The following is a 25,961-nucleotide window of genomic DNA, read 5'->3' on the forward strand; positions in this document are numbered from 1 at the left end:
GGGAGCGCGCAGGCGCACGCTGAGCTGCGCCCGGCCGAGCACGTGACCGGCGCTGCTCGCGCCGGGGCCTGTGGCGGCCGTTGGGGGCCTCGCGCCCGGCCGGCAGCGCCCACCCGCGGCCAGGCGGCGGTGGCCGAGGGGTGGGAGGCGGGTCCCGGCGGCACCGGGCGGGCATGGCGGCGGCGGCAGAAGGGCAGGAGCCCCTGCTGAGAGCTGAAGAGGAGGAGGAGGAGGGTCAGGAGAGCAGGTACGGGCTCCTTCCTCCCGTCCCAGCTCGGTTGCGTTGTTGTTGTTTTCTTCTGCTTTAAAGTCGCAGTTCTGTGAGAGGACATCTGGGTGCTGTGGTTTAATGCGCAGTTGTTGAAGCCTTCACGTGGGATCTGTGGTGCTCCTGAATGCCAGTGCGCAGGTTGGAGCATTGAAGGTCTCTCTAGGTGAAGTTCTCTTCAGGTAGTGCTTTCAAACACAGTGGTGCCTGACAGCAGTTCTGTTCGTCTTTACGTTCTGTCAGTGTAGTGCTCTTCAGAGAAAAATGTGTTTGCTTCTAAAACAAATCATGTTCTTTTCGGTGTAGTAGTCCATTCCCGTATGAGAGTGAAAAGCAGTTTATGCAGTTGTACTGAGATGTCTGTGAAAAATGATTACAATGTCCTGAGATAACTTGATAATGGTTTCTTTCTCTTTCGCCCTCAAAAAACAGGGATGTTGTGGAAACACAGGAGCATTATAAAAGCAGGTGGAGGTCCATCTGGATCATGTATCTTACTATGTTTCTCAGTAGTGTAGGTGAGTAAATGTGGAAGGATTTCGTTGTTTGTTTAATGAATACGTTCTGATTTGAAAATTATAGGGTTGTCTGGTTTTCAACTACTTCTTAGCTCCTTTAATGCTACTGTTCTTTGTACCCATAAAAATGTGTATTTTTTGATTCATTTTTTTTTAAGAGAAGATAACTTTAGCAAATCAAACAAAGTTACGTTTAATAAAATAAGTAATACTGTGTTTTGAGAATGAATGACATTACCTAACTCGTTGTTTTATTGGCTTTGTAATCATTGGGGGTAGAAGGTAGTGGTAGAGTAAGGTTATGACTCAGAACCAACCAAAACAAAGGTCATGCTTTATCACCCAAAGAAAAACGTTTAGGAAATGAAAATAGAAGTAATGCTTAGCTCTGAAGTGCTAAGATCTCTGTGGGAATGCATGTTATCTATTTCAAAATACGTGTCAGGACGTGTTTTCTCTTAAGGAATTTTGTATTTCCACTGCAGAACAAGTTACTGTTTTAGTCCTAAATAGCTGCCCCTTGAAGTAAGAGTTGTGTTGGTTTTTGCCTTCTGGTGATTTACTGTGTACTTAGAAATGATCATGAGAACAATAGGATATTTCAGTAATTTTTGTTGTTGTTGTTTCATTTGATGTATTAAAAATTATTTAGTACAAGTATATTTGTGTATGAAGAAATGCTTTTTACTCTGGGGACCTTGTAGTCTTTCCATTGGGAGGAAAAATTCCGTGCGGTTTGCTTGGTGCATCAGTATTCTTTTCATAAGAGTTTTTTGTTCAGTATGTATGCACCTATAAAATGTCCTTTTTAAAAATAGTGTCTCCTATCAGGAAGAATGATTACTCTTCATACAAGAACATTATATGTATTTTTTTGAGGTGGCAGACTCATGCATTGTCTATCATATGCCTAGTAGCAGAAGAATAAATCTGTAGTAACTGCTTCAGTAAATGGTATTACTGATAAACATGGCAAACAAAGTAACTTCAATCATGTTTTTACTATATTGCAGGTTTCTCAATTGTAATTATGTCTGTATGGCCATATCTACAAAAGGTTTGTAAATGTTAATTTTTTTTGAATTAATAAGAAGACAAAACTCCTGCTCAGTAATTATGTGGTATAAAACTTGGTATCTTACTGAGGAAGAGGAATAGTACAGGGAACTATGTGGTTATACTGAGGCCTTTAATTTGCCGTCTGCTAAGATACCTTTTACTGTTGTATAAAATCTGTCAGTTAGTTACTGAATTGATAAAGATACATCATAACTCAGAAATGTTTGGTTTTCCAATATTATTTCACTGTTCATTGAACAAAGAATCAATAGAAATCTCTGAATGCATGTGTAGTGTGAAAACACAATGCATAAGGCTTGTTTGCCTTTTGAAAAAAGGAAGCTGAAGCTAGAAGTTCCTCTCTACGTGCCGGATTGTTGTACGTGGGCCTTCTTGATAGTTGTAACTAGGGAATTGCCTGTCTACCTGGGTAGTGGTTTTATTTTTTCTTTGTTGCTTTCTTGTCAGAAGTGACCTAAAAAATCTCTAAAATTGTATTTTAATCTATCCTAGGATTTTACTGCTGAAATTCTACAGTTTGTAGACAATTAGCCAAGGTCTATTGCCCCAGACAAAATACTATGTGAAAGCTTCTGAGACCCAGAGAAACGTATTTACATAGTGCTGCACAATGCCACACAGACATGCTAACTTGTTCAGCTTATGTTTGACACTGCCATATACTCTCAGAATTACAGTGCAGAGTCCTAGATATTTCAGGCACTGATTCTAAATTGGTTTTGCTGATACTATAAAAATCTGTAATATTTTACCCATACAGTTGCTTCATTTGTTTTTGCAGATTGATCCAACAGCAGATGGAAGTTTCTTGGGCTGGATTATAGCTTCGTACAGCATTGGCCAAATGGTCGCCTCTCCCCTGTTCGGCTTATGGTCCAATTACCGGCCAAGGAGAGAACCTCTTGTTGTTTCAACAGCAATTTCAGTAGCTGCTAATTGTCTTTATGCCTATGTCCATGTACCTCCTTCACACAACAAATACTACATGCTGACTGCACGTGCTCTTGTGGGTTTTGGAGCAGGTAACCACAGCAGAATTGACGTTTCCGAAAATTACTAAGTTTTGCATGTCATGTAAGATAGTTAACGTGGTGTTTTTGTACCTGATTTATCATTATGTGAATAAGCAAAGCAAAGAGTTTGTCAATACTAATTTATAATAAAGTTGTGTAATTGTGCAGTGTATATGAATATGGGAGGGAGTGCTGGGTTTTATTTTCTTGCAAATTATGAAAAAATAGATGTAACTGTAGAATTTAACAATATAACTTAATATTTACAGGAATACTGTTGTTTTCTCTTTTTAAGGAAATGTGGCTGTAGTTCGGTCATATATTGCAGGTGCCACTTCCCTTACAGAAAGAACGAGTGCCATGGCCAATACCAGTGCCTGCCAAGCAGTAGGCTTCATATTAGGACCAGGTAGAGCATTTCTTACTACTTCACTTCTCTGAAGTAGACTTTCCTCGAATATTCTTAAGGTCAAAATTGGGCTTCAGAAGTAGGAATTCTCAGTGACCATATGTTAGGTGGTCCCTGTAGCTTGCCATTGCAGGAGCAATGCTCTTGTCCCAGAACCAATGCTTTCCATTTGGAAGGAAGAAAAAAAAAAAAGTAAATCAACTGTCCGCACGTGGTCAAGAAAATTAACTGTTGGTACACTCAGAATTGAACTTCAGTTCTTTATGGGTCATGTTATTACGTATACAGTATATTTGTATGTAACCAAGAAGTTTTCTGGGTAGTTGAGATCCCACTGGCATCTGAGAGTTTATTTAGAACAGATTTCTCAAAATATAAGAAGTTAGGTAAAATACTTTAATTGTCAGTTAGAACTTTGATTATCTAGTCTTACATGTTTAGTCTGTGATGTATTTTCTCAGTGATTCTCAAGATTTTCTTAATATGTCTGCTTTTAAGTTTTTCAGACATGTTTTACGCTTATTGGAGAAGAAGGAGTAACATGGAAATTAATTGATCTTCAGCTGAACATGTATACAGCACCAGTTTTATTTGGAGCTCTTTTAGGAATTATTAATATTATTCTCATCTTTGCCGTGTTCAGGTAATCAAGATAGAGAGAGAGCAATATTCTACCTTGATTTAAGGGTTGGCAGGTAACGAATATTGCATTGCTTAGAAGGAGTACTAAGCCTGAAATCTGGAGTGCTAAAACTATAAATCTTTTTCTTATTGTTTCAGAGTTTCTACCTTCTGTAATACAGATCTTTTTCATTATGCTGGTAAATGAATCATAGTGAAGCTATGGCTAGAATATAAACTAATGGAAAAGAAAGCTATTAGATTATTAACCTTGATTTTTGTGTTTTTAGTGATGATGGTTTCTGCACGTTTTTTCTCTAAAGAGAAATAAGATTAGGTTGCTTACAGGGTTCTCACTGTCACTGTCTTCCTTTTAAAAATCTTGAGGAGATTTTTGTGCCTTATTCCACTGGTGGCAGGGAGGGGATGGGACAGAGGCACACAGATATGTGGTATTCTCCCAGCTGAATATTTCCTTTTTTAAATATGGTGGTGGTCACATCAGCCAAATGTAGACTACACAGGTGATACTTAAAGGAGCTGGGAATAATTAGAATATAAGATGATGCCATTTAGAAGTATACTTAGTAATAGAGCAAATAAATATGTGTATTAATGATAACAGTTCTAAATTTCTAGAGAGCATCGAGTGGATGACATGGGACGGCAATGCAGTAGTATCAATTTTGAAGGAGAAGGTATCTATGTTTTATTTCAAGCTTACCAAATGACACTTTTGAAATATTTTCTTACAGCTAAGTATCAGTGCTAACTTAAAGGTTGGACCAGATGATCCTAGAGGGCTTTTCCAACCTAAATGATTCTGTGATTTTATTTATCAAAATGCTACACCCAGGTTAGAGGAACAAAGTCTCCATTGTCATGTGGGTATTTACACTGCTGTGTACTTTTGACCTAGCAAGAAGAATAGCAAGTGTTTTGGTCTTTGTAAAGATCTTGAGAACAGGTTGCTTATTTTAGCACTACTCAGGACTTGTCGGTCCTAGCATTACAGTGGAACAGCAGATGGTATAACCAATTGGGAAATAATTTTCTCTCATATTCAGAAAAATTGGAGTTTCAACAAATCCAATTTGGATTTGAAAAATATTTTATTTAAATTGTCAAAACATATCTGCCTAACTGCCCACCAAATTGCATGTTAAATACTTAACAGACATTAATTGTTTCCTTACTCTGTAATAGGTGATAGTGTGAAAAAAGATTAGTTTGCAGATTTGTTTTTGTTTTGTTGCAGAAAGTGGTGTTCTGGATCAGGATGCAGAAGGAAATGTTGACCATATTGCTGTGGTAGCAATGAATTTTCTTTTCTTTGTCATCTTGTTTGTGTTTGCTGTCTTTGAAACGTAAGTTTGTTTATTTTTGCTTAAAATACTTTGACATATAATGTGATTGGACAGTATGTTCATGTAAAGGCTTTTCTGTTGCACTCATTTACTTAATCATACTCTTCATAAATAGAAGTGGTTTATAAGTCCAAAACCATAAGCAATTAAATTGCTGTATACTGAAACACAGTAATGAGTTAAAGCACAGTAATAACAAAAAATAAGTAGCGCAGTGTGGTATGTGGAACGTTAATGTAAAAGCTTTTGAATGAACACAAACACACATCCTCAACTTCTTAACTGTTACAAAACAGTAGCCTAACTTGGGCTACCTAGTATCTTCAGAGAAAATTTAGTCTTCATTCGAGTACTTGGTTCTATACTTCCTGTTTTAATGTTGTGTAGTTTCTTAGTATGATTCTCATATGCTCCAAAAGCTCCAGCAAAGCTCCTATTTCAGTGATAATTAAAACAATTGTTTTGATACAGTTAATGCATTTATGTTCTTAAATACACTATTTTACATTACTTTTATGTATAGAGGTGAGTTATTCACTCATTTTCTTTAAGAAAATAAGTGGGGGGAAAAACTCAGACTGAAGAATACTTAATTTTTGGAATTGATGAAATACTTAAGAGGATATGGGATTTATTTTACAAATCTTTGAGTTCTAACCTAACTAAGGTTTATTTTAACAGCACATCTGTCTTAATTGCTTTAGTTTTTTAGAAAATTGAGTTCCCAGTGACTGGTAGGTTAATATAAATATTCATTATTTTTATACTCACAGGGCTCGATTTTTTTTTTTTTCCCCGTCTTCCTGTCAAAGCATAGCTCTTGCTTTGCTTCAATTCCATCATTATTTTTTGAACTACCTGAAATACATTAATGATGCTTCAGAATATGGCTGTTGTAATGCAGTTGTGAATCTGGTCTAGTGGATTTATTTTTAATAATGATGTATGACAATATTTTTTTTATTTAATTTTGTCAATTTAGCATAGCTACTCCACTGACGATGGATATGTATTCCTGGACGAGGGAAAAAGCTGTTTTTTATAATGGAATAATCCTCAGTGTGATTGGCGTCGAATCAGTTACTGTTTTCATGGTGGTTAAAATGCTATCTAAAAAGTAAGTTTCTGGAGTTTGTTGAAATTTTGTTACTTATGTTAGCTAAGTCTGAAAAGTTTTCTAGCAAGTCCAAATCTGCATTACCTAAGTCTCTTACTCGTTAATGAATTTGGGTATACTATGACAGTGAAGTATCCTGACTTTGACAGAGGCATGATGCTGTCATTGTTCTTTATTCTGCTAACATGAGCCCCTTCCTTCTCTGTCTCATATCCTGGGATCACAAGAAAAACAAGTTTTAAGTTACTGTGATTTTGCTATTCTTGCTGCAGGTATTGTGGTTAGGCATCTTTTCTATGAACTAATGGGCTGTGTCATTAACACCTCCACAAATTATACTTTAAATGATATATTTAATTGGAATTTCATTGTTTGATAGGACTGGTGAGCGTGCCATACTCCATGGAGGCTTACTGATCATCTTAATTGGATTCTTTATCTTACTGCCTTGGGGGAAAAAACTACCAAATATCCAATGGCAAGGTATAATTCAAGTCATGCTAAGCTAGTCATAATGTTTTATTGAACGCTTTTTATTTTATTCTTTTCTTAGTGGCATGTATTACTTGTTTTTACAGAAATAAAGAACAATTCTATTCCTCGAACAATTTCCAGTGAAATGGTGATACCTTTCTGGAGTTTGCAAGCAATGCAGCTTCCATCCAACCACTCAGAGCCTGTAGGCTGCCCTGTCACACAGTCCTGGTGCCTGAATACTCCCATGATCTATCTGGCCCAGTATATCAGCTCTGACATACTAATAGGATTGGGCTATCCAGTTTGTAATGTCATGTCCTACACTTTATACTCAAAACTTCTAGGCCCAAAACCTCAGGTAAGCATGATGCCTAAACAGTTTGTTTCGTTTTATTTAGGGTGATTGGTGGGAATTCTTGGCTAGCCAAATTCCTGTCTAACATAAACTTTTGCTCTTTTATAGGGTGTCTACATGGGATGGTTAACTGCCTCTGGAAGTGGAGCACGCATACTTGGACCTGTTTTTGTGAGCCAAATATACACTCACCTGGGGCCACGTTGGGCATTTAGCTTAATCTGTGGAGTAGTCGTAATTTCTATCTTAGTCTTGGAGATAGTATACAAGAGACTTATTGCCTTTTCTGTTAGGTATGGAAGGATGCAAGAAGAGAGTTGTTGAATATGTAAGGAACGACAGAGTAAAACCAACCCAGAAATAATAGTTTATTACTAGTTTTTAATGAGGAGTGCCTAACCACTGACCTTGTCAGTTGTGAGATAAGAACTCTAGACCTGTACTTACACAGTGACAGAACACGTAGTTTGGTCATATCCTAATCCATGGTTATACTCGCTGCAACAGAGCTTTTGTATTCTGCTTTTCCAGCAGCAGAGGAAGGATATGAAGAAGTTGAACCAGTACAATGACACGTTTGAAATGTTCACATGCACCTGTGTATTGCGTGCAGCTGCAAAGGTGACAGGTTAAGTGCATCCTTTTCAGAAAGAAGTGAAACATTGTCTTGATTCTGTGAATCAGGATTAATAATTTATTTGTAACTACACGATGAGTTGAGCTGTGTGCACTTTTCATGGAGACATCACTACGTAAGTGAACCTTCTGATGCTCTGTTTACTAGCTTGAAAGCACTGGCTCTTACAAAATGTCTCTCTTTGGAACCTTATGTATCAGTGCAAGGATTTCAGGTGAAGCGTGATAGAACTGCAGAGGAAGGTAGGTGCCTACTTCATAGAAGTAGTTTATGTGGGATTTGGATACTTCAGTTGGTTAGGAGCCACTGAAAATCACAGCCTCGGTGACTGTTACTTGAACTACAGTAAATCGTGCAATTTTTTCTACTGTCTACTGTTTTGTTAAATGCCTTTTTGTAGCAAGAAAGATAACTTGCACAGGGCAAATTATGCACAGCTTTTCTTAACCTCATTCTAAAAAGGAAATACTAAGCATGATAGTTTACGCTTTTGTTGTTATCTGTGGAAATGAATGCACTGTTCTATTCGAGCAACCACTGTTCATGCTAATTAAGTAAAAAGGAGGAAGCTAGTGGCTCCTTGCACATTGACTATTAGCTATAGCCTTTTTCTGATAATATAGCATAAGAAATAAGAACTTATGTTTGAATCATTTAATATTTTTATTTAAAAAAAATTCTTCATAATGAGGCCCGTCTTTATCTATACGAGCTTATCTGTTTCAATACTACTGGGAGATTAAAAAACCTCCAGTAATAATAAAAGTTGTAGCTGCTATTTAACATATCTAGTATTTGATTCTTACTAAATTAAATGTAATTAATTATTCCTATGTAATCAACTGTTAAAACACTAAGACTACTGAATTAAAAGATTATTTTTTCAGTACTGACTGAAGGCAAGCTTTTTTTTTCCGTCATATATTGTTGCTCCATGATTCCAGACAGGTAGGAGAAGACTTTGCTTCTTTAACCCTTTCTTTCAAGAAAGTGAGCATTTTTTAATAAGCTAGCTCATAATAAATAGTACCACAAACAGTATATTTCAGTGGTGGGAACAAACTCTAAGAGGGTGCACTTAAAGCAAGCAGAAGTTACCATGGACATGTGAAACTAGAGTCTAGCAGGAGTTTTCAAAAGAGCTAGCATGGATTAGCATTTCATCTTCTACAACTATATTTGTAGTGATGGTTAAGGCATAATGAAAGTGTATATGAGTACATATTTTTAAAGGGTTAAGGATAAAACTGGACTTGGTGAATGCTTGTGGAACACTATCTCTAAACAGTGCTATATTCATACAGTGCTCAAACAAGAAAGAAAGGACAAGAATTGTTTTCCCAAGTTTGTTGTTTAAGCTAGTGTATAGCTGTTACAGATTATCAGCCTTAGCATCTTACAAAAGATGTATTGTTAAAAGGGGTAGGGCCTGATGGGTTTTGTTTTCTGGTTAACATTAATCTCACTGCACTTAATGGTCACACTTCACAAAGTAGATGATCCCATCCCTTTCCTAACCTTGTGTCACCTCACTTTCTAGTATTGATGACATAGGCTTTTATCAACTGTATGTACATTGAGTTGGCATGTGAAACCTATATTATGCCTAAACAGAAGTTAATTGATATTACAGGTTTTTAATATTCAGTGCCAGTCCGCATCTCATCAAGAATAACTTGGTACTTGAAAAGTCAGGCGTCTTACACTTAAAATATTACACATTTTATCTGAAAGGGATGTATTTTTGTGCATGTGTACACATGTTTATCAAAGACTAAGAGTTAAGTTCTCACCATACTGTCATTCAATAAGTGTATTGATACAAGCAGAAATATCAGCACAGGTGAAGTTAAATGCTTTCAAACAGTTTCTCTTAATGTTCCTCAGTTTGTTACATATCTCTAATATTGTGGTTCATAATGTATAAGATAAGGTAAAAGTATCTGAAGTTAAAATTCCTATGGAGTAACAAATTGATCAGTAACTACAGTATGTGCAATTTGCTTTCCTATCAAATGCTATCTGTACATATTTCAGTGATCTCTACTGCAGAGGTAAAACATTAAATAAACCACTGTGCAAATTTTTAAGTTCCACAAGTTAGATACTTTGTGTAACAGTTTTATAACTTCTTGCCCCAAGCTTCACACAGCCTTAGAATCCCTAAGATGATGCTTAGCACCTATGATGCTCTTAAGGTATTACATCAGCTTCTGGGTATAGTTGAACTTGCTAACTTACAGGAAAAGGCTCTCTGAACTTGAATACCAAACAAATAGATCTAGACAATTACCACTGCATTTATTTTTTTTTGGTATAAAATGCTTGTGCAGGGAAGTTAAAAGCTGCTGCTACAAAAATAAAAAAGTTACAAAACATGTACATATTTACATATATTACTTGTAAGACATAAAAATACAAGTTATTTACAAATACAAACACTTCAACAGCACAGATGCATTTTCCTTGATCTTTAGCACTTGAGTAAGCAGTGGGGAAAGAAAAAATACAATAGATTCAGATTTCCAAAATGTTGAGGTCATTTAGAACTGAGTTGCTCAAGATCTTGCTTGAGCAAGTTTATCCATCATTTTGAGGAAAAACATGTTTTGTAAGGTACTTTACAAGCAATTTGCTACATAAACAACAACCCTTCCTTTCCTATTTTTTTAAAACCAATTTTTGGAAGGATTTCTGGATAAGCTGAATAAAATCAGTTGCTTTAATATCAGTGAGTGAGTTTAAGCTCTTGTGCCCCAACACCTGCTTTGCTTTTATCAGTGAGGACCAGCTGGATTGGTAAACATCACAAGAATAGAAGACAGACAGTGCAGCTTCTCCTTGATATATTCTGGCAACTTATCGTTTTCTCCATACCTACAAAGGTAAATAAGAATACAAAGTTTAGATGCTTGCAATAAATTACTTTACTTCAGGGCAGTATAAGTATTTAAAAACTCATCTGTAAATATGCTAACCACCGGATTATTTTATCTTTAAATTACTACATTATAATTACTTTAAAGTTATTGTTTATAGGTATGTTATACTCAAACATGAAAAACAGTTGTTTGATCATATATTTAGTATATGAATTTGGGACATACACATTCTTAAATAGTTTTAATGTAAGTTTTAATAGTAATAAAAAAAGAACAGCAGCTATGAAGTTTACCTTAGGTTAAAGAGTCTTAAAGTGACAGCAGACTGAGCTATTTTTATGGCAGTAACAAGACTCACCTAGTTGTCTGGCCATCCGGAGAGGTGTAAGTGATAGAAGAAACACCTGCTTGGGCTACCAGTTGGGATCCATCATTAAACTGAACCCATACTGCTCCACTGGTCAGCTAACAAGACAAGTTGCAGTGTCATTTGTGGACATAAAACACAAGATTGCACACCTAGAATTATCCTATTAAATGAAGCTGAAACTTCTTCCGAGTTGAAGTCACTTTGGTATCTAGGCCACTCTTTCACTGATCATATGTATACTACTGTTTAGTAAATAGTAGTCTTACAGTTTCAAGAACCAGAGGTCCTAAAGTTTCAGGTGTTCAGATTTAGTGTCCTTTTCAGTGAGTTAAAGAATTGTCTTTAATTAACCACTCAGAGAATTACTGCACATAAAATAGAAGGACCATTTTGTTCGAGTTCACACCTATATACAAGTTTAAATATAAATTAAATTGTTCGTTTGTTAGGATAGCATGATTTCTCTATCTGGATTCCAGAGAACATTTTTTAAATCTAAATCTGGTACCACAGAAAAGCAGCAAGGAAACAGTTGTGTATCAGAAAACAACTTTTCCTGCTGCACTGGCAGAATCAGTCAGCTTGCACAGCACTGGTACATTTCCATTAAAAAACATTTCACCATAGCACCTTTACTGCTACATTAATGAACAGCTAAAATTCTAACAGCTTCAACTTTTTTCGAGGGAAATTTACATGACAGAAGGCACTCAAATAGGCAGCAGTAATCATAGGAAATTTGTGACGCATAGAACTGAAGTAGTGAACTATTACTTGGGTTTCTTCTGCTTAAGTAGTTCACCATAGCATTTACCTAACCTGCTTATTTGGAATTTTGATATTCATTTCTTACCTGCGAAGCCCAACCAACATTTTTCACAAAGACAGATTTTACAAGTTGGGCTGAATTTGGGCTGCATTCTGTCTGATGAATGGAGGAGCACGTAGCTTCCGCAGCATTAGTCATAAATGTGGACTTTTCATATGACACCACCTAAAACCCAGAAGTGCACGGTATTAGCAGCCTTAGTATTAAAGCCAACAGATAATGTACTAACTGTAGTGGTTAATTACCATCTTTTTTTTCCTTAATCTTTTGCTATATACAGAAAGATTTAGCCTCTAAGCTTCATTTAACAGCATTATGTTGTAAAAAGCCCACAGGATTTCATATGACTTCCTCCATGCTGTATTACAACAGTTTTTCCACTGATTCCCTGTACTCACAGAGGAAAGACTTTCCCTAAGCAGACTTCCTACTTAAAAAAAAATCTATTTTTCTGTGTTTGATTGGCAGAAAACCCTACACATCTTCAGGAAAATTGTTTGAATGCTGAAACTAAGTTAGAAATCTGGTGAAGCTTAACATTAACTCAATGTGAAAATCAATACTAGTGCTGAAGCCCGAAGGAATTTTTGTTACTAGCTTCATTTCAGCCAAGTGAAAAGTGGCAGATTCTGTATAAAGGACATGCACTAAACAATCAAAGAACAGGGGTGCACATCAATTCACAGCAGTGAAGCTCATACAAACTCAGTGTGCTAAGACTAATGGAATTAATTCAGCTAGGAATGCTTTATCAGGACTGTGATGCAGCAATTGAAGCTTGGTGGGTCTTCGAAACAAATAAATGAAACCACACAAAAAGCCTTATTGGCTACATGTATAAATATGTTTACATTTAGCCTTTTTTTTTTTAAATTAACATTTGATTTCAAATCGCTAGCCTCAAGTGCTCCTATCTTTTGTGACTACTGTTTGATATACAGGCCTGAGGACACAGAGCCCTCCAAATTCAAGACAGTTCTGCGTAACACAAGTACGCAATTGTCAAGCTATGTTCCCAGGAGACATAGTTGACAACGTTTTGGAGGACATGGACTTTTCAGATGATCTTAATTCCAGATATCTCAGGTTAGTTCAAGTCAAAATAAAAACATTTCTAGCCAGCATGCTCAAACAGTTGAAAGCATACATCTATACAAATATATGAAAATAAAATAGCAATATTTCATTTCCTGCTGGACAGCAGTCTCCACTTGTTCTTGTGTACTTACAGGAGTACAGTTTGGAGTTTGAACTGGAATAGAACTGGCAGCTATATTCTTATCCAGTGCCATAACTTCTTTTGAACAGTTTGTATTGTCCAACAATGAAGGCACTAGAGCCTTTGGCGATTCAGTATTGCCAGGTTTTCTGGAAAAACAACGAGAGAAATGTGAAGAGGTCTTACTGAAAGGGTCTAAAGTAACAAGTGAGGAGACCTAGCTTTTCATTCAGTTAACCACAGACTGTACAAAGCACTTGAGAACACTAGTCTTCTGCAGACTTGTTTTTACACATGCTATTTGTTAGCCTGGTTTAGTCTAAACCCACAAGTGTATTTTGTCCTAGTATCAAGAGAAGGGTATGAAGGTCCAAAACAATATTTTTAATACATGTTATGAAGTTGATGGTTATCTTGCTAATGACTATGAGCCTCTGCTAAACAGCCCTGGCTTCTGCTAACATTAGCTGCAACAGGCTACTTAGGAGGAATATGCAAGTGTGTAAATATGTACTAGCGAAAACACTACCTTCCAACAATTATTGGAAAAAACGGAACGCTTTCACTCCTTTTTTCTTCTTCCAAAATAGCAGATTCCAGTGCAAGGCATATACGATGTCCCTGGAATTAGAAAGAGCTTGTTAAAGTTTTTAACTGAGAAGGGTTTGACTGCCTACACATGGAAGTGCTTTTTTCCAATGGTATTGAATATCGATAATCGCTGTATTCATGTACCATGAAGGCAACTAAAAAAGCTATATTACTGTTACCCCCAGTAGCTTCAGCGTATCAGGGATTACTTGTAATAACCACAGCTCCTCCTCTTTTAGCAGGAATAGACAGGGGAACAACAGACCCCTGAATTCTATTCCAGCAAACAGAACAAAAAGGCAGAATTGGAATTTTTTTTTTTACCATTTCCCAAGTTCAAGGCCATAACTACTCTTGTGACTGCTAACTAGGTGACATGAAACATGAGAAGGCATAGCAAGCAGACCAGTTAAACACCTGGCAGTTGTCGCCTCTTTAAAAATCACATAAAGCAGCTCTGCCTGTTCTGTTTAAATCCCCCACTAGGCAGGCAAACCTGCTTTACACTCTAGTAAAAAATTTCCTCTAACAGTCTTTGAGGCACTGTTACTACTACACTGATATTTGCTTTCAAAAAAAAAATCATCCTAAAACCCACCACTACCAAAAGCACTTCACCATCCTTCTTATCACCATAATGGAAAACATGAAAAGCAACATTTGAGGCAGATTTGTGAAAGAATGAATCTTCAGAAGGTTGCTTTGCATTTGAAAGGGCTATATAAAACCATTTACCTCATTCGCATGATCCATATATACTTGTATTTCCTTCTTCAAACCTGTTTCACCTTCTCCTTTCAAAGTGAAGGATTTCCCTGATTTTTCAATCACACGAGTTATACCAGCTGTCTTGTGTATCTTTGCTCCTGTAAAAAGGATTTTCTAGTCTGATTTGTATAAAGTGCTAGTATCTATGAAATAGAGATCCCCACCATTACATTGTACTCTACTAAAATGTGACTCACTGGCATAAGAATTACTACAATAGAACTGCTCCTGGTTGAGCTCTGTGCATCTAGCAGAAACAAATGCCACTTAAATTGGGACTGTGATGTTAGTGGAATGTTTTCTTTGACCAAATATCACTACTTACGTAGGTTGAATGATGCATTTATTACCTATCGACAAATGCCTTTCTAAACATTAATCTGAGACAAAATTGCCATCTCTAATAGCACTGCCAAGATTCAGTTAAATACAATCTATTAGTATTTAATATGGTTTTAAAGATACACATTCTTTCAAAAGCGTTCAACACAATCACAGAACTGTTACTAAATTGTTCTTAAAATCATAAATTCTATGTGTATGTCTACCTATGTGGCAAATCAAATTATTTCAGTGGTCTATAGTGAGAAAACAATAGTCAGTGCAGTCTGGATTAATGAGGGAGAGAAAGTTGGAGAAGACAGTCACTTTCTCAAGTTAACAATGGAAAGCTTGATGTAGGGACACACCTTTCACTAAGTAGGTTAACTATCAAAAGTAGATCCAAAGAAATGAAATGAATTCATGAAAGGTAACAAGGCATAGGTTAGCAATACTTCTGTCATGTACTCCCTGAAGAAGGAAGATAGCAGAAAGAAACTAATGAATAAATTCATTTGCGAGTGCTAGAATGTGGCAAAGTGCTAAGTGGCAAAGTCTTGTTTCTAGTATTTTCTTCAACCTTAAGTTTTGTTTGGCAATATTTTAGTGCAGCTTTAATAACATAACCACTTGCAAAAGCGAATACATACCATCATAAAAACAAACTTCAACGTCTGCAGTGGGTGAGTTTTCCATTAACATGCACTTGGCATATCTTGTGTAGAAGGTAACTTTGGGGGTTTTTGTTCTTACTAACTGCACAAACTTGGCTGCATACTGGTATTTCTTCCAGTACTTTTCTAAAAAAATATTTTAAAACATTTATCAGTCAGATTAAACACTGTATATCAGCTTGAAAAAAATAGTTTTTTTTTTTTTTTTTTACAGATTTTACAGATGAAGGCTGTAAATAACATTTAAATAATTCACAGAAACGCTTAAAGAAACTGAATTCAATTTCCACTAACTTTTTTTTTCTAGAAAAAAGTTTACATCTTCAGTAGCTGTTTCTTCTATTAGTGTAGTTCAGAACCTCAACAACATAGAGGAAAGCACTGCATGCATCATTTAAAAAGATAACATGGTCCAGCTGGTTTCCTGACTTCAAGTAAAACTTGTCTTTGACCTCTAGTTAGCAGAGCAGTCTGCTTGTCTTTTAAGAATTTGTAGTTGGCTTATGTTTGTTCTTTTGTCTACATTAAATACTGTTAATGCTTTCAAATATATATCTTTCCCCTTCTCACCCCATGCAATAAGTATTACGAAATGCAAATTAAAGTTGCTTTTTAAAATTTGATTAAAACAGTGTGCAAGTAAAAAAATGTGCAGAATATGAAAGCCTCAGTTTAAACTACATTGTAAAGAAGGCAAGTGACTCCTTATAATTTCAATATAAAATGGCTTAAAACCTGTGGGTTCCGTCTCATCAAGTTTCAGAAAAGTCTCCAGCTAAACTGTAGTTTTCATCTTATTTTGAAAAGCATTTTATCCTCCTGATTATCTGAGTAGCAGGTAAAAGCTAGTAAGTCTCAAACAAGATTCACTTAAGCATCAGATTAATCATCATAGTTTCAAAATAAATGTCATGTTACCTGGCAAGTTGTCAAAATTATACATACAGATGTCTTCAGGAAGAGCAGGAGGTCTGTCATCAAGAAGGAAGCCTCTTCCTTCGTTTGGATGATAAACTGCAATCTACAAAAAGGGAAAACTTGTGTTTACATTTGCAAGTCATATGGAAATAAGTCAGTTTAATTACCATAATATACCATGAACTGTTCTATTCCACTAAGTAATTATTTAACAGCTGCAGTTTTCAGCAATACTTTCTATTCACTGTTCTCTAAGTCAAGTCCAATCTTGCTGTGAAATAATTGCTTGCTACCTACATCTGTACCACAGCAGGGGTGGGGGTGCAGGGGAGGAGGCTATTTGCAATGGCTAATTGCATTTCTAAACAAATAATTTATAACAGTAAATCATAGCAAATAATTGCTAAAATGAAAATTAATAAACATTTAAATAACAGAAAACTGAAAGAACTTAATATTACAATAAAGAAATCGAGAAGTCTCACCACATTTCCATCACAAGATATTCTGAGAACTTCTTTCACAAATTCTTGTGAATGGTGTTCTTTTAGAAACTCCATACACACTTCCCCAGTATCTAGAATGCTCACCTAAAATAAATTAAAACAGTTAGACCAAAAAGCCTCACTCTCTGGCAATATAAGTTAACATTTTTTCCTACAAATGTTTTATGAACACAGCTTTCTAAAAATATAAGGACTAGAATATTTCTATAATATAGTGCAAACTGATAAATACTTCTTACAGTAACTTCTACTGCCAGGGCTATTAAAACAGTGTGCTTCTTCATGACTCAAGGTTATAAACCAGGTGAGCAAGGGTGTGGCTCGTTAGCTGACAAATCAATCTAACACCAGTTGGCTCTATTATGTTCTTTAGAAAAAGAAATGGGGAAGGGAGAACAGGTGAGCAGGACTGTAAAAAAAACTGAACAAAAAGCAGAAGGAACCAGAAACAACAGACCAACCAGAAAAATCACGTGAGCCATAAGGATTAACAGAATTTCTTTTGCTTTCTTCCTCACCCTTGAGTTAGGGATGAAACAGCACTATAGAAAAACATTCAAGTATTGTAGAGCAAGACTATTTTCATTTCTAATCCAGTTATTTACCCGATTCTTAAAAAATATTCAGTGTATTGGACATAGTTAAAACCTTAATATTTAAAGTCTAAATTTGTACCTTATACAGATAAGCAGTGCAGATGTTGAGAACTATAGGAAGTATATATGCACTTAATATTTCTTATGTCTACGTATAGTTTCTTTGCTTGTAAGCTAGAAGCAATGCAATGTCAACATTTGCAACAAGTAGCCACCAGGTTGCAGTATTCCATATCCAGAAAAACTAAGATGCATCTTATTGATATAACTTTGAATTTAATCACTAGTAATACAGATTCATATAATCTAATTACAGATTTTTAGAAGAGCAAACATTTCTGATTTTCCAAGTGATTTTTAAAGAGATTCACACTACTTAAAAATTAAGTTTTTAATTCTGAGAACCGACACATACCACTGCATTTTTTGTTTTTTGCCTGATCGGTTTTAGCCTGTGAGCATTGAGAGGCAACACTATACTTCTCAGTGTAGGTTTCTGATGTGCTGGTGGTTCCTTGCCCCATGCTTGGTTTTGTTCTGTAGTTGACCAAAGGCCACACGAAGATGACTGAACTTTCTCAGACTGGCAGAGAACTTGAGAGATGTATTTATTTGGGTTTCTCTGGTTTAAAGGATGTGGAGGGATGTCAAGGGATGCATCATGATTCCTGATGTCTTTCAAGGTGTTCCATGCATTTCTTGATGCATCTTGCTGCACATCCAGATGATACTGGAAACCTCCATGTGCATTACTGCTGCCAGTAAGGTCTGCAGGTGGTCTCAGCTGACCTGAAAGCATTGTAGAAGTACATTGGAAATTTAAAGAGCCTTAGTAAGGGGGAAAAAGTCACTTAAAAAAAAAGTTTTTCAAAATAATATGTTAGAAGGCTTATTTAAACAGAGAATGATTTCCATAGTCAATCCAAATTGTTAGACTATGACTTAGGTACCAATCAATATCAGCCCTTATAAAATTTCAGTGTTTATTCTGAAAATGTTACTATATCTCAGGTATGACAGCCTTTGGTCTTAACATGCATCAAATCACCTCACAAAAGCACTGCTACACAAAACACTAATTCAAATATATACTTCCCCAAGAATTGATCTGTTGAAAGCCAGTTTCGTTGCCATTCAGATAACCACCAAGTTTCACTGAGGTTTCAGCTTAGCTAACTAGTGTTTTAACATCAACCAGGTTTTATTGCTCCAAATGTTAACTGCACACTCCAAAACCTGTGTTTTATTCCCAGTCACTTGTTTAAAAAAAACAACAACCTATTTTTATATTTAAACTTCTTATAACCACTTGTCTAGTTTTGATATTCAAGCCATTGAACAAGAGCCTAAATATCAAAGGGCCCTCACCCAAACAAGTAATGCACTCCTCCTGTCATGTTGCAGAACAGCTGAGGAGGGACCAAAAATTAAGTAGGATTACTCCATCATGCCCATGTGTCATGATTCCAATTCCCTATACACACAAAGGAGTCCAGTAATATCAGAACAAAAGAGAACAGAATGGATTTATGATTGCTCTATGATTGAATTACATTACTCGAAAATGTTGTAATATGATGCACAACAAAGAACACCTCCTTCCCTTCTGTGTCTTTTGTCCTTTTCTCCACCCCTCCTTCTGCAGCCTAATTATCTTTCTCTCATTCGCTGAGGTCACATTTTCTCTTAAGGCATATTTGCACAACTGAATTAACAGAGTTTGAGTCACCTGCCAATCTTCTGTCACATATATATTTATAAATGATTCAGGTCAGAAGTGAATAATTTGGGCAGGTTCTAAAACTGCATTTCCCTCTTTGTGGCCTTATTTATTTTTGCTGAAACACTGAAAAAAAGATGACCTTACTTTAGGAAGCCAAGCAAATACAACATATAATTTCTTCACTGTTCTGAAGGCAGCTACATGTAACTCATTGTATCAACTCAACAGCTTGGGGAGAACTACAAAGCTTTCTGAAATTCCTACCTCAGGAAATTAAAATACTACAGCTTAGTCCAAAAGAGAGAACAAAATATTATCAATGGCATAGCTCTTGCTTTAGAGTGATTTCACAGGCTAGTGATGCTGGAAATAATTTTGCCTCATTCAATAGCTCTGTCAATTTTTAGCAGTGACAAGTCAGTTTAGGGTCTCCCATGCTTTTCCTTCACAAAGGAAGTCTTGTGTCTGCAGTGGCTTCTGTTAACATCCAACCACTGATACTTAGGATGCCAGCGTTTTACTCCAATATCACAGTAACTTGGCCAATTGCTTTCATCATGAGTTTAATGAAATTAAATTTAGAAAAACAACAGAAACAGGTACAGGACAACTATAACTGCAGTGCAAAAATACACAATCGCTTAGTAACGCACCATTTGTTTGCATGCTTCCAAGCCACTGCTGCATTGTTTCAGCCTGGGACTTCTGCTCTAACAAACCAAGGTGGGGCTTCATTGGGCAGAGATAATCTGAGCTGCAAAATAAAAGTACACATGTAATCAAAATTACATCAAAGACACTTGCACAACAAAAGTTATGATGTTGCAGCTGCAGAAACCACAACCTTTAAAGTGTTTAAGAAATTCAGGCGGCATTTTGCAGCTGCAGACAGCATGGAACTTGCTTCTCTTTTCACAAGTAGCATTCATAAAAACCCATTTCCGAGTGTAATAAAAAGTTAGCACTAATTTTTAGCATGAATCAAGTCTGAAACACTTTACAAAAAGAAAAACAAATGAAACCACACACGAAGTTACCACTTCTTCACACAGAGGGGAAAGCAGGAACTAGGATATGCAATAGTCCTTACATTAAACACAGGAAAATGTTCTTTATTATTTTTTTTTTCCCCATCAGCAGAGTAAAGTAAAATAACTTGTGAGTATGCACAGATCATCACAACAAAGGATTTTTGTTGCACAGCAGTGCACAGGAAGCAAAGCTCAGGCCTCCAACACACACAAGCATCCTAGCATCCCTTGCAGATTTTACACCTGGGCTAGTTCGCATGAGCTAGGAAAGCCTGTCAGATAAGATGAAAGAAGCCAGGATTTTCATCCAAAACTTCTAAGGACAGAACTTCGCTTCAGGTAACTTTTAAGGTATTTTTTGTTTGTTTTTACCCCAAGTGCAGGAAGCATTGCTCATTTTATAATCCTTAAGCTTGTACTTCGACAGTTTTTTTTTCTTTTTATCTTGTCTAGGTATAAGGCATAGTTAAAGATGAACTGAAAAACCCCAGAGCAGCAAGTATATCCATTGGCAGTCATACTCTGAATGACTTCTACCCTAATCTGTATTTCTAAAATGAGCAATTAGCAAGGGTCCCCTACTACTGTTACTGTGGGGAATGAAATATTCACCTTGCTGCACATGAGAATATAAGTAAATAATAAAGTATTAGCAGGATAAATAAAAGCTACAATCCAGCTGGTAGACATGCTGCATCTATGAACTTTATGATGGAGTAGTGGGAAGGTAAACCTCTACATTAGCTACAGCATCAATTATCACCCTCTTTATATTTGTATTCAAGCTATAAGCAGAGACACTTTTGGCACTTACTGCAGTCTAGTACCAGGAAAAAAAAACATTCACTTAACACAGGACAGCTCTACACTTCATCTTAATAAAAGCTGATTCTTACTGTGGTTGATCTTTTACAGGTGGAGACATTTGCCCTTCAAAAGAGCCAGAACTACCAGAAGTCTTTTCCTTAAATATTTCTCCCACATCAGTATAGCTGCTTGCAGGTGAAAAGCACTCTGTGTTTTCCCTTGTTCCTGCTCTAGGCTTGGAAAGCAGTTCCATTGAGTGACATCTCTCAACAATATTTGATATTCCTTGAGTCTGGCTATGGGATGCGCCAGACCTATCTGAAGAGTGGGCTCTTCGGAGGTAGCGGGAATGTGGTCTCTCTTCAGCAGGTTGCATGGTTCTTCCCCTGCCAGTTACGCCGATTTCTTTTCCCTGAATTCCCCACTGATGAAAAGAACCGCTTCCATCTACAGATGAAATGTTACTGGAATTCTTGTTTTTAGGAAAAAAAGTAATTTTATTTGGCAGCGGCTGCCCCACTAACAGCTTCTTCTTTTCCTTCAAGCAGCCACTGGTACTGATGCTGGAAGAGCCTGTAAAGGTTGTAGAGATGGTAGCGTTTCCACTGTCCATGGAATCTTCTGAAGTTCCTGAATCTTTGCTCCGCGTAGACCTACACCTGGACATAAAGGGATGATCCAACACAGAGGAAAGACTCAAACGATCTGCTGGATTTTTGCGAAGTAATTTGTGTATGAGGTCTTGTGCCTCTCTTGATAAAAAGGCTGGCATTTCATAATCTGCTAACACCACTTTATTCAGTGTGTTCTTGACTGTGTCAGTGTCAAAAGGCGGCTTTCCAATAAGAAGAGTGTAAAACATGCAGCCCAAAGACCATACATCAGATTCAAGTCCATGCGGACTCCTTGTGGCTATCTCTGGAGCAATGTAGTTTGGAGTTCCACACATGGTATAATGCTTTTCATGAGGCATTTTCAGCTGAGTTGCTAGTCCAAAATCAGCAATCTTGACGTTCATATTATTGGTGAGTAAGAGATTAGAAAGGGTGAGGTCCCGATGCAGTATTCCATGAGAATGAAGATACAGCATACCCGTGATAATTTGATGCAAGAAGTGGCGGACTGTCAAAAATACAAAAAAAACACATGCTTCAGTAGTATAACTGAAATCATAGTCCTGAAAATAATAACATTTTCCAGTCTGCTATTGGTCCTGCTTTTTTTTTTTTTTTAAAGTGAGGATGTTACAAGGGTGTTCAGCATCATGCTAATGAGATTGGAACAACTTTCTGCTCTTTTGCTTGGAGCAATTCAGTATGACTATGTTCTAGGACAGTCCATAAAAGAATGTTCTGTAATGCATTAATCCATTTGATTCTTTGATAACTGAATCATGTAAGATATAGGCAAACTGAAAATATTTCCAGTCCTTCCTTAAGCAATTAGGTTTCTGAGAACTTAAAAATTCAAGTTGCACTCCCCACTTTCAGAAACAAATACGAGAAATCGAGCATCATTACTACATGCAGATTATAAAATACTGCAGACAACTTGGATGGTTTATCAATAGCAAGCCTTCAAGGCTACCAGTATTTCAATTTCTCAGTCTTCTATGTTCATGATGTTCGGATAATCTTTCTGCTCTATTACATTAGAAATAAAACCTCATCCAGGCTGAAACAGCATCATTTATTATGATGTTGCAATTACAGCAATCTTAAGAATCACACTTTCTAGAGCAAAGAATTTACAGTCCTTCTTCTTAGCAAAGGGCAAACACTGCAAGACAACAAACATTAGTAGAAAGCTCTTCTCAAACGAAGAGACTTCTTTAAATCTGAGCCAGTGGTTTTCAACTTTCAGACCTGTGGTACCATCAGATGAACTATTTTCGCTGGAGTGGACTTGAATTCAACAGATGCCTCTGTAACAGCACCCCTTTAGTCCTGTCCTGTGATCTAGGAATTTCACAGAATAAGATTACTTGTTTCCTTGTTTCTCCATCAGTTTCTAAACTGGAAGAACCGGACAAAAAGATCAGCATGGTAATTCTGGGAGCTGGCATAGGCATTAACCACTGAACCCAGATCAGTGGAAGACAGAACAGTATGTCTGTCTGCAGCCTGAAACACTGCACATAGCAGCATGCTTCCATGTCCCTTAAATTTATTTTGGAACTGCACTGTCCCACTTAGCCTTTCAGTGATCCATGTCCTAATGGAAATCTTCTCACTGACAGCTATAAGAAAATAGAACATGAGTAAACTCATAAATGCAATTCAACTTTTTTTTTTGCAGGACTTCGAGACACTACTGAGAAGAATAATATAGCCAATTTAAAGTTTTTAAATTACACTGAAAGCTCACTGTCAGTGTAAGATAGGATTTTTATTTAATTCACTGACTTCTATAAGAAGTAGAGATAAAACCACAGCAGGATTTCTCCTCAGCTGCAGTCCTTCAAGAAATCCAGACTAAGCGTGAAACTGGATACTTGCTCCTTATACAGAACTTCTTGCTAACTCAAACATCTTTTAAACAATTAACTACATTTTCATTTACACACATCTCGAAACACAGTAAATGTTTCCAACGACACTGCAGAGATGAACTGGAATCTGGAAGGCTTTCTAACTGGTGACATGAGGCAGTAATACCAAGGTGAAGAGGTACAATGCGAAGCAAACATAGCTGTTTACATGCAATTGCTAGTTTTCCTTTAAAGAATTTCCCAGTTTTAACCCCTAGTTCGAAGTAATTAGGTGTGTAAAATCCTAGCTTTTGGTAGAGATTGATGTCTTTTTTTTAAAAAAGAAAAGTAGCACAAGTTAGCATAAAATGACATAAAAAAGTACGCAGACATTCAAGTGAATATGTGTATAGTAGTAATTCATCCCTAGATTACTCCTCATAAAATTTCAAGCCATACAGTTTCATAGATAGCAGTTGTAAATATTCTTTCACTAGAATTAAATTTATTGAATAAGCCAACATGATAATGCAAAGAAGAAAGCTGTATAGAAAAAAAATCTCACCTTCTTCTTCTGAAAAGGGTTTCTTTCTGTTCTTTATGTATCTGCTCATTTCACCATTGTGACACATCTCAAGTATCAAGTACACATAATTGCTATCTTCAAAATAGTTATAAAGCTAGAAAATAAAATAATGAAAATATTAAAATACATTTTGTAGACTATACAGCAAGTCACATATACTGTTATTGCTACAAAAAACATGATTCTTACCTCGAGTATAGAAGGATGCTTTAGCTGACAATGTATTTTCACCTCATTTTGAACCCTCTGTACCATTCCAACTTTGTGCATGGCTTTTTTATCTATCTGAAAGTAGAACACAATGTTTTTCAAGTACTGCAAGACTGACTACACAGATTAGTTTCAGGTGAACTTGAAATTCTAAATATTCAATGCATAATACATTTGCCTGAAACCACTGAAATATAAACAAGGTTTCACATAGTATCGCCTACTAGGTGCTTTTCATGAGCAGGTATGTTAGAGAAACAGGAACATACAAGTGTCCAAAAGTAGACAAGAGGGAATATTTTAAATACTAAAACTAATAGCAAAACTTTCTGAAATAGTTATGCAGAGAAATCTAACGCTGATTTTGTCAGGCAGATAAGCTAAGTACAGATGATATTAAGAAGGTGGCCAAACAGAAGTATTATAAACTATAATTAGATGTAGCAAAACACCTGTGAAACATGAGTTTCTTTCGTAACAGTTTGACCTGGCAGTCAGGGAAATTTTTCAAGACTGTTACAAGTTAAAGGGCTTCAGGCTCTTACCTGTGTTGAGGACCTCTCCAGACAGATGAAATCTAAATTAAGTTTTTGTGGCTGCAGGTTTCTGTATAAGAATTATAGGGCTGAATGTCCAGCCAGAAGTGAGTCTTTCAGCTCAAGCTCTTTTAATAGGAACATAAGTGTTTCTATTAGCTATCAATAGAGTCTTTCTGTTGGTACGGCCTCTTTCAGGAGGAAATTCTCATCTAACCGTCAGTTACCTAGAAACAACTGACCAGGCACAAATGCCCAACGACATAACGCGCAGCCTGCTGCTACCTGCCCTCGTCCAGACCCTAGGAAGGCCGAGACTCCCTCGGCTGGTTGCCTTACCATTTTGATTGCCACTTCCAGACCGGTTTTCAGGGACACCGCTCTGTAGACCCCAGCGAAAGAGCCCTTTCCCAGGAGGTTCCCCACCTTGAAATCCTGCAAGGCAAACAGCACCGCTGTCACTCGCACCCCGCTCCTTCGTAACCCCCCCTCTCCCACCCGGGAGCCCCCCGGGGGAGCCCCCCCACCCCGCTGCCCCCCGTCCCGGCGGAGCGGTACCTGGAGGGCGCTGCCGGCCCCGCTCGGCACCATCCTGCCCGCGGGGCGCCCGCACTGCCGCCGCCCGGCCGCCTCCCGCCGCCCCTCCCGCCGCCCGCCCCCGGCTCCCGCTGCTATGGCAGCGCCACGCAGCGCCTCGGCCTCACCGCAGCGCGGCCCCGCCGCAGCCCGGGCTACCTCGGGGCTCCGGGCGGCCACCACCGCCCCCCGCAGCCGGGGCTCGCCCCCAGCAAATGGCGGCCGCCTGCCCACCTCTATGCTCTCGCCGATGCAGGTCGCCATGGCGCCGTCCGGCCCCGTCCGGCCGCTCTCCCCGCCCGGCTGCCGCTAGGAGCTGTCCCCGGGGCGCCGGCCGCGGCTCCCCATCGCCCTCACGCCGCCCGCCGCCGCCCGCCTCGGCCCAGCCCCGCTCGCTCGCGGGCCCGGCGGCCGCTCGCCCCCCCCGCCGCCTCCATTTTGAAAAATCGCGCCCCGGCCCTCCCGCCCCGCCCCGCCGCGCTCGGC

At 37.7% G+C, this 25,961-nt stretch overlaps 2 protein-coding genes across 4 annotated transcripts; one reads left to right on the forward strand and one right to left on the reverse strand.

The window, feature by feature from the left end:
- The first annotated feature begins 40 nt into the window (after positions 1 to 40).
- Positions 41 to 9,945, forward strand: MFSD8 (major facilitator superfamily domain containing 8). Of its 2 annotated transcripts, none has more exons than XM_080591112.1 (12): positions 41 to 247; positions 701 to 786; positions 1,800 to 1,843; positions 2,648 to 2,888; positions 3,175 to 3,288; positions 3,787 to 3,931; positions 4,549 to 4,607; positions 5,168 to 5,276; positions 6,259 to 6,393; positions 6,773 to 6,876; positions 6,972 to 7,228; positions 7,334 to 9,945. In XM_080591112.1, exons 1-12 carry the CDS (start codon positions 174 to 176, stop codon positions 7,547 to 7,549), a joined length of 1,584 nt encoding a protein of 527 aa, XP_080447238.1. In that variant the 5' UTR covers positions 41 to 173; the 3' UTR covers positions 7,550 to 9,945. The 2 variants fall into 2 exon arrangements, with proteins under 2 accessions (XP_080447238.1, XP_080447239.1); XM_080591113.1 differs by lacking the exon at positions 41 to 247 and adding an exon at positions 267 to 434.
- A 200-nt stretch (positions 9,946 to 10,145) lies between these two features.
- On the reverse strand, positions 10,146 to 25,907 carry PLK4 (polo like kinase 4). Of its 2 annotated transcripts, none has more exons than XM_080591111.1 (16): positions 25,710 to 25,907; positions 25,239 to 25,334; positions 24,343 to 24,438; positions 24,133 to 24,247; positions 21,187 to 22,219; positions 19,913 to 20,013; positions 17,952 to 18,325; positions 16,920 to 17,024; positions 16,435 to 16,537; positions 15,493 to 15,642; positions 14,489 to 14,619; positions 13,692 to 13,783; positions 13,173 to 13,311; positions 11,968 to 12,108; positions 11,103 to 11,209; positions 10,146 to 10,739 (listed from the first exon to the last, which is right to left on the reverse strand). In XM_080591111.1, the coding sequence occupies exons 1-16, from the start codon at positions 25,737 to 25,739 to the stop codon at positions 10,640 to 10,642; spliced, it is 2,913 nt and encodes a 970-aa protein (XP_080447237.1). In that variant the 5' UTR covers positions 25,740 to 25,907; the 3' UTR covers positions 10,146 to 10,639. The 2 variants fall into 2 exon arrangements, with proteins under 2 accessions (XP_080447237.1, XP_080447236.1); XM_080591110.1 differs by lacking the exon at positions 25,710 to 25,907 and adding an exon at positions 25,458 to 25,632.
- Between the last annotated feature and the right edge of the window lie 54 nt (positions 25,908 to 25,961).

Source organism: Anser brachyrhynchus (genome assembly GCF_964034855.1).
Source record: "Anser brachyrhynchus genome assembly, chromosome: 4".
Taxonomy (NCBI): domain Eukaryota; kingdom Metazoa; phylum Chordata; class Aves; order Anseriformes; family Anatidae; genus Anser; species Anser brachyrhynchus.